Source organism: Candida parapsilosis, contig 005569 (assembly GCF_000182765.1).
Source record: "Candida parapsilosis strain CDC317 annotated contig 005569".
NCBI lineage: Eukaryota > Fungi > Ascomycota > Pichiomycetes > Serinales > Debaryomycetaceae > Lodderomyces > Lodderomyces parapsilosis.
In genome coordinates this window covers 2225037-2233522 of record NW_023503278.1, presented here as the reverse complement: position 1 = coordinate 2233522, position 8486 = coordinate 2225037, and the positions used below count along the sequence as shown (strand labels likewise).

General features: G+C 39.7%; 5 protein-coding genes across 5 annotated transcripts; 3 read left to right on the top strand and 2 right to left on the bottom strand. All coding sequences in view use genetic code 12, as the record gives it.

Moving 5' to 3' along the window:
- Nucleotides 1-334: 334 nt before the first annotated feature.
- CPAR2_110490 (leucine-rich repeat domain-containing protein) lies at nt 335-2509 on the bottom strand (the record flags this gene model as incomplete). The annotated part of the gene is made up of 1 exon (XM_036807344.1): nt 335-2509. The coding sequence occupies one exon, from the start codon at nt 2507-2509 to the stop codon at nt 335-337; it is 2175 nt and encodes a 724-aa protein (XP_036664190.1).
- Nucleotides 2510-2844: 335 nt separating this feature from the next.
- CPAR2_110480 (uncharacterized protein) lies at nt 2845-4722 on the bottom strand (the record flags this gene model as incomplete). The annotated part of the gene is made up of 1 exon (XM_036807343.1): nt 2845-4722. The coding sequence occupies one exon, from the start codon at nt 4720-4722 to the stop codon at nt 2845-2847; it is 1878 nt and encodes a 625-aa protein (XP_036664189.1).
- Nucleotides 4723-4888: 166 nt separating this feature from the next.
- TUF1 (translation elongation factor Tu) lies at nt 4889-6154 on the top strand (the record flags this gene model as incomplete). Its single annotated transcript, XM_036807342.1, has 1 exon — nt 4889-6154. The coding sequence occupies one exon, from the start codon at nt 4889-4891 to the stop codon at nt 6152-6154; it is 1266 nt and encodes a 421-aa protein (XP_036664188.1).
- An 87-nt stretch (nt 6155-6241) lies between these two features.
- On the top strand, nt 6242-7270 carry ECM7 (Ecm7p; the record flags this gene model as incomplete). The annotated part of the gene is made up of 1 exon (XM_036807341.1): nt 6242-7270. One exon carries the CDS (start codon nt 6242-6244, stop codon nt 7268-7270), a length of 1029 nt encoding a protein of 342 aa, XP_036664187.1.
- A 43-nt stretch (nt 7271-7313) lies between these two features.
- Nucleotides 7314-8483, top strand: CNS1 (HSP70/90 family co-chaperone; the record flags this gene model as incomplete). Its single annotated transcript, XM_036807340.1, has 1 exon — nt 7314-8483. The coding sequence occupies one exon, from the start codon at nt 7314-7316 to the stop codon at nt 8481-8483; it is 1170 nt and encodes a 389-aa protein (XP_036664186.1).
- Nucleotides 8484-8486: the final 3 nt, after the last annotated feature.

Here is an 8486-nt window from a genome sequence, read left to right as displayed (position 1 = left end):
TAAGTTTGGGGACCTCAATATTAACCAGTATATTATCTCATTGGGTTACTTGAAATACAAAAATTCAGATCTAGCGTGGACAAGTTGAAACGAATTGCCTTATCATGACAATAATCCCCATGAAGAAGAACCTCAATGTGCTAGGAATTTTGCAGTCGGTTACAATAGTTTCGATCCATTTGTTACAAGACTAAATCCCATCAATTTAGACGTTTTTGGCATGATAAAGAGATATTTATTCAACCACGATTCAGTCATTTGATGGTTTGCAAGCAAAGTATACCCAGTGCTGCTCTTCATCACACACTAACATAGCCTAAATATGACGCAGGTTTCATAAGTAATTGACAGCACGAAGTACACCACCAGTGTCACTATCAGCCCATAAGCATTGAACAGATCTTGGCAACGTTGAAACCAATGCTAATACCTGCTCCCCCATTAACATATTATACGCCAAATCCAATTCATACAAGTTATTGTGGAAAGTTCCGTTACCATGACCCAAATGTCCCATTGTTATACTTTTGAGCTCATTTTGACTCAAATCAATTTGCTTGAGCTGGGTGGGACCATCCAGAAACGACAACTGAATCGTTTCAATTTTGTTATACGACAAATCCAATACCTCTAAAGTGTTTTGTTTAAACTCAATTACAGCCCGTGGAATCTCGTTGTCTGAAAGCCGCAACTTTTTCAAGTTACTCAACTGACCAAGTTGTGTGGGTACGCGTGAAAGGCCATTTGAAATTAAGTGCACCTCCTCCAATGACTGTGGATAATTGACACTTACATCAACCAAGCGACAATTGGAGATGCTCAAATATCGCAATTTTGACTGCTTCTTAAAAAGCTCACCCGAACTCAACAGGCATGAATCTAGTCGAATGCTGACTAAGTTCCCACAAAATTCCTGACATAAATTTTCGCAAAGATTGAAATGAAGATCTTGCAATGTATTCGGTAAATTGTAGGATAGATTACCAGGGTGTTTGCATCCAATGTATAAAGTTTCAACGCGTAATGTCTCAAAAAATTCATTATGCAGTAAATCAACACTTTCAATAGGGTTGCCTAAGAGATTGAGCTGCTTCAATGTCACAGGAAATTTCACTCCAGATACTTCTTTAATCTCATTGAAGCTCAAATTCAAACTTTGTAAGCATCTAGGAAATGCAACACCTTCAATGGATTCAATTTCATTACTAGACAAATCTAATTCCTCAAGCGTTTGGGGGAAAGCAAATCCAACGACATCTTTAATGCCCGTACGAGGCAACTCTAAACATTTTAGCGTCATGGGAAAGCCAGTGTATACATTGTCCCAACTTCCTCCTTTATTCATCAAACGCAAATAGTCTAACCGAGGAGGAAGATGTTTTATGATCTGTGGGTTAAAGCCGTAATCATCTCCCATAGACAATTTTTTCAAAGTGGAAGGCAATTGCAACTGGCCAGTTACTTTTTCATCATCGGCATAAAGTAATTCAAACAGCTCTGAGGGATATATGTCGATTGGTTTCGAAAGATGACCTTCAATAGACAATCTCTTCAATGTGAAACCTTTTACTTTAGAAGCCTCTTTTACTAACAGAATAAAATCATCAACACAGTCGTCACTTTCATACGAGTATTCTATATTCTGAGTATTAGGACCAGTCATTAAACGAATGACATCACTCACCAAAATTGGCAAAGGATCCTCAAAGCAGCAAATTGAGATACTATCAAGACAAGGAAACGTGGCTCCATCATGTGATCTTGGCTCAGATGCACTATAATCAGTAAATTCGAGGCACTTTAAAGAACATGGAAGCTCTAATATATCAAATAGGCTCTTATCCCCATCGATTGGTACAAAGGAGAGCTTCTGCAATTTTCGACATCTTGAGAATGAGCCACTAACTTTGCAACCACTAATACTCAATTCCTCCACATCTCTTAGTTCCTCCAAATCTATAATTCCTTTAAAATTTGTCATATATCCACCAGTGATAGAGAACCCAATGAGGCAATCTTTCAAGTGGCTCATGGAAGCAAACAATTGAGTCAAGTCGACAAAGTGTAAGTGACAGCTCGTAAAGTCCAAATTCAAGAACAACTTTACTGAGTTGCTAGACTTCAAGTTTTGAAGCAAGCCGAGTAATTCGAGAAAATCGGGGGCAAATTCCACCTTGTAATAAAGGTTCATTTGCGTTTCTGTTGACGCTCTTACGCAATAATCATAGAACTCTTCGAACTCTTTCGAATTCTTGAAATCTGATGTATTCACCTTTTTGATTGACGTCCAATAGATTAATCTGTTTGGTTTTGCTGATCTGTTATCGTAAGTGTAAGAGTTCTCTGTCATTTCATAATCAATAGCCAGCTTGAGATTTGGGTTCTGTTGCAAGAATTCCTTACTACTTAGAAGCTCAATGAGGTTGCTGGCACCTGCCTTGAATACAATTTGTTGTAAGATATCTCTTGGGTATAAGTCTAACGACAACGTGTTCTTACAACATGTCATGAGTATTTGCGAGATGGTGAGTTACAATGACAAGACGGTATTAGAATGGTGCTAATGCCAGAGTAAAAGCAGCCTACGAAAATAAAATGGAGTGATTGAGTTTTCTGAGACTTTTTTTTTTTTTCCGTTTCTTGTTGCAAAAGTTTTCGTCTGTTGGTGTCGTAAAATGGCTATCTACAAAAGCGCAATTCCCACATCGTTAAGTAAGGCCAGCTACATCCATTGCCTCAGAAGATTCAGCATTCAAAGTATTTACGCAAGGATGAACAAAGAGTTGACAAGGGATCGTAAATATATAATCAAAGACAAACACTTAATCTATACGTCATACTGCATCAGCGCTCAATTCGAAGTGGAAGGTTCAACACAAGCGTAGCACCATTAGTTTTGACCGTCACCTTGATATAGTACATCCGGCTAACGTAACAACTTTGAAATGTGGGAACTAGGGTAATCTTATCCAATCCTTTGACAGTGTTATTTACTCCTTTCAAAGTGCACTTGTTGAGATCCATGGCAATTGAAAATTTCGTGACAAGATCGTTTTCATTAGATTCCCAAGGCATTGAATTGAGCTTTAAATTTGTGTCATCTTGGTAGAATTCAATGTCGGGCACTGATAAGTTGATATATTTAGTGCTGAGGGAAGCTAAAGTTTTGACATCACGGTAAATCAGATACTCAATCTTGGCACCGGCTTTTACAGCTTGGCTCATTTTCTGGAGGTACTTGTTAAACTTGCCAATTATGATTGTGTCAAAGTTGTTTGTCACTGGATTGGATAGTATCTCCTGGTCATTGAACAACATTTCGTTGGTGAATTCAATCGGGATGGGATGTCGTTTTGATTGAATTGTCATTGCAACTAACTCAACCTCTACTTTTTTGATGATCGGAGTTTGAGATGTGCCAGAATAACGTATCTCAATAGGAATAATCATCTTTGACTTAAGCCCGTGATTGGGAGGAGTGTAGTTGATACAATACTCTGTTTTCTTTGATGACATGGTAATGATTCCCATATTGGATGACCCAGTCAATGTTTTCTTCTTAAATGGTTCAACGCATTGATAGTAGCCACTCTTTTCCAAATTCCTCTGATGATACAATTGCTTCACTTTTAGCGTCTCCTGACTCATTGATGAACTAAAATCGGGCTTGATCAACTCTTCAATTGAACTAACAAAAGCTTGGTAGTGAATGTTTGCATCATAATCAAAATATGCTGGCTCGGGAAGTAACCTTATTGGTGCGTTTTTACGGTTCACAATAACGTACTTGTCGTTCACCGTATCAACACCAAAGTTGCTTGCCCGACCAATGATTATTGCAGAAACACTGTATGATAGAAAAGAGTTAACCATGGCTAGGTCCCTCACTCGAGATGAGCTCAACAACATGCTGACTGGAACTTCATCCCTGTTTATTCCAAGTGTGGGACAAAGTTCAGCATGCTGCGGCAAACTCTTCTCACAAGTGTTATCCAACAATTTCTGGGGGATCTTGAAAGTAAAGAATCTCTTGTAGGTTACTCCTGGTTGAAAAAGTCTTCTTGCGTCAATTGAAAGGGAAGTTCCATCATATGGATCGATCTCCCCTGGACACCAATCATGAGGATCCCCCTTGTCCGTGACCAACCTGTCAATGTTGGCATAGCTCCAGGAGGCAAATAGATCTACCATTGTGAGAAAGGTATGCTTGTTGGGGGAGGTGTCAGTGTTTAGAGCCACCACCCCATCAAACAATACATAAACCATGTCAAACTTTATGGCCTCCTCCGTGGTGTTTTTGATGGTAACATATCCGTGAAGAAAATCACCTTGCTTGAATTCTCTTGCACTGATGTCAGTCATAACCGGCTTGATTCCAACTTGACCCACTGTTTCAGTAAAACTTATCTTCACGTCAAGACCATCACTTTTTGCATTCCCCTTTAAGCTGGGTAGGTTATCCATATTGGCCAAAATCGTTTCCTGTAGATTGTTTTCAGCGCTCCCTGAGTAATCATCAACAAGCACCTCAGCATCCGGAGTCTCTGATTCTCTAGCAGAAGTCACCGGCGTCATCGTATGATCATCGTAAGTGGGCGGATCAACTGTGTAATTCTCATCCAGTGGCTCCAACTCGAGCGAAATGGTGCTCTTAAACATGTCATAGCTGGGGAGGATATTATTCAAAAGGGTTTCTTCACTAGGCGGCTCTATGTCTTTCATGTTTTGATATCCGATGAGGTGGATTTTGCAGCAGAAACTTTTCAATGCGGCTCTTATTTCCTAAAATGGAAACACCGTTCCTAACAACAACAGCGAATCAAAAAAAAAAAAAAAAAATCCGTTGAAAATTTTTCAATCAATCCTTTTTAGCCTACATCAATCAAACATGTTCAAGAGGTTCGCAGTATCGTTACCACGTTTGGCAATCTCAGCACGCCCTCAACTTGTTAGAGGATTAGCTGCTTACAATCGTGCAAAACCACATGTCAATGTGGGAACTATCGGTCACGTTGATCATGGTAAAACAACTTTGACCGCTGCCATCACAAAAGTCTTGGCCGAAAAGGGACAAGCAAGCTTTTTAGACTATGGTTCAATTGACCGTGCTCCAGAGGAACGTGCCAGAGGTATTACTATCTCCGCCGCCCATGTTGAATACGAAACTGATAAACGTCACTATGCTCACTCCGATTTGCCCGGTCACTCCGATTATATCAAGAATATGATCACTGGTGCTTCTCAAATGGATGGTGCTATTATTGTTGTTGCTGCTACTGACGGTCAAATGCCTCAAACTAGGGAACATATGTTGTTGGCGAGACAAGTTGGTATCCAAAACTTGGTTGTTTTTGTTAACAAAGTTGATACCATTGATGACCCAGAAATGTTGGAATTGGTTGAAATGGAAATGAGGGAATTATTGAGCTCTTATGGGTTTGATGGTGAAAACACTCCAGTTATCATGGGATCAGCCTTGTGTGCTTTAGAAGGTAAACAACCAGAAATCGGTGTTCAAGCCATTCAAAAATTATTGGATGCTGTTGATGAATATATTCCAACTCCAGAAAGAGATGCTGACCAACCATTTTTGATGCCAGTGGAAGATGTGTTTTCTATTTCAGGTAGAGGAACCGTTGTCACCGGAAGAGTTGAAAGAGGTATGTTGAAGAAAGGTGAAGAAGTAGAAGTCATTGGTGAAAACTCATTTAAGGCTACTTCCACGGGTATTGAGATGTTCAAAAAGGAATTGGATGCCGCTATGGCCGGTGACAACTGTGGTATTTTGTTGAGAGGTGTCAAGAGAGACGAAGTCAAGAGGGGTATGGTTTTGGCCAAACCAGGTACCACCACCCCACACCAAAAGTTTTTGGCTTCCATTTATATCTTGACTGCTGAAGAAGGTGGACGTAGTACCCCTTTCAGTGAAGGATACAAACCACAATGTTTCTTTAGAACTAGTGATGTTACCACGACATTTACTTTCCCAGAAGGTGAAGGTGTTGACCACTCACAAATGGTTATGCCAGGAGACAATGTTGAAATGGTGGGAACTTTAATCAAGAAAGCTCCCTTGGAGTTGAACCAACGTTTTAACATTAGGGAAGGTGGAAAGACTGTTGGAACTGGGTTGGTTACCAGAATCATTGAGTAAAAAAGCTGTACATAGAATTTGAATATAATTTCGCGTTGAAAGAAAAAAAAAAAAAAAAAGTCTCTGAATCACCCACTCCTTTCAGCAATGCTACTACGAAGACCCTTTACAAAGTTTACCCTGTCGATATCCACCCTTTCCAAGGAGGAGAAAATCCTCTTTAGTTTGAGGTTATCCAGTACGTGCCTCGCGATTGTGATGATTTTGTTGATGTTAGTTGGTCCTATTGTTATTAAATCGTTTTACATAACTAGGGTCAATTGTTCCCGGTTGGATGTTTCACGTGGGCTTTACAACTCTTTGAAGAATTCCGTTGGTGCCGCTACTTCCATTTTAGGCGTGGGGGATGGAAGCTATGTACCTATGGGATCTGGATTAACCAGTAGTGATATTCAACTATTGACAGATTATGCCGAGGAACAAGTTGGTGAGGCACCACAGTATTGTTTGACATCACTATGGCGATTCTGTTTTGGCAACTATGACACTTACTCGGTGAATGGAACAAACGGGGAGGAGATTATTAGAAGAAGAAACGAGCTGTTAACTTGTATTGGCAATTCAGGAATCGCTTTCGACTACCGCTCACAATTATTATCCATTGGACTTCAAAGTATCCTAGCTTATGCTTATCAAAGTCGACTATACACGGATGAAACATATGACCGGTTTATAAATGAAAGAGAAAAAAGATTCAAGTTGGGTATAAACGCCATGATATTCACAATTTGCGTTCAGGCTGTTTTGTTATTTGCTTTGTTAGTAATTTATGCCAATCGGGGCCCAACAAAAGATCTTAGTAGGATTCCAAATATTGTGCTACACGTTATATCTATTTTATCAGTGATTGGATTCTGCAGCTCCATCATTGAACTGGCTTTAATCACGAACTTGATAAATCTCACCACAAGCGAGGTCAAATCCAAATTAGGTGATTTTGGAGTGAGCTTTACTTCGGGACCTGCATGGATGACATTCATGTGGCTCTCTTCGGTCTTCTGCGCAATTGCAATGGCAAGCTGGGCTTTACCAATGTGGTGTGCCAACCCACCTGACGAGAGCAGACACAAACTAGATGACTCTTTATTGATAAATTTGAATAGACATGTAGATTGAAAAAAAAAAAAAAATTAATATATTGCGCTTCATCTCATCGATAATGGTTCAAATAGAGATTCCAAAAGGCGAAAACTACGGAGCAGAATGGGAGAGGAGAAAGTATGTTCCTAAAGATGGGGAACCTGAATTGCCACCTCAGATTGCACAATTTGCCAACAAGGGTGCTGATGAGGTGATGCAAGAACTCAATCGTTTGCCTTTTTTCATGACTAAATTGGATGAAACTGATGGCGAAGGAGGAGAGAATACCGAACTAGAGGCACTAAAATCGTTAGCATACGAGGGAGAACCCGAAGAGATAGCAACAAACTTCAAAAACCAAGGGAACGACTGCTTTAAAGCAAAGCAGTACAAGAATGCATTGATTTATTATACAAAGGGATTGGAAGTGGATTGTGGAGTGGATGAATTAAACAAGGCATTGTATTTAAACAGAGCCGCGTGCAACCTCGATCTACGCAACTATCGTCGATGTATAGAGGATTGTAAAAAGGCTTTACTTATTGATGAAAAGAATGCAAAAGCATGCTTTAGATCAGGAAAGGCATTTTTGGCGATTGACAGACTCGACGAAGCAAAGCAAATCCTCGAGTATGGATTGGGCTTTGGTGAGAATGCAGATCTAAAGATCTTGTTAGATAAAGTTGAAAAGAAAATTGCCGAGGTGCAAGAGCAGAAATCAAAGAAGGAGCATCAGTTGAAGGAGCAGCAAATGAAGCAGGAAATTTTGACCACTTCTATGAAATTGAGACATATTGAGGTAGTGAAAAGTATCAACCCCCCTGAAATTATAAAGGAAGCAAAAATCCGACTCGAGGATCCTATGGATTATCAATCGCAATTAATATTTCCCGCTCTAATATTATACCCTACGATAGATGAGTTTGATTTCATTGCCGAAGTAAGCGAGCTAAGTACACCTTTGGAGATATTGGAGTTGATACTCAATAGACCAAAAGAATGGTTTGATGAAAAACATAAAGAGTTTCACGTGAAAACATTAGTCTGCTTTATGGAAACAATAAGTGGTGGGTTGGTCAAAATTGGTAAAAAAATAGAGATTAATCAAGCGTTGATGAAAGATACACCTAAAGTGCCACTATTCGATGGTGCATTAAAGTTGTATGTAGTGCCCAAATCAGAGGCAGATTCATGGCCATCACAGTGGAACAAATTTGCAGCTCTACAAGCAAGAAAGGAATTACAATAATCA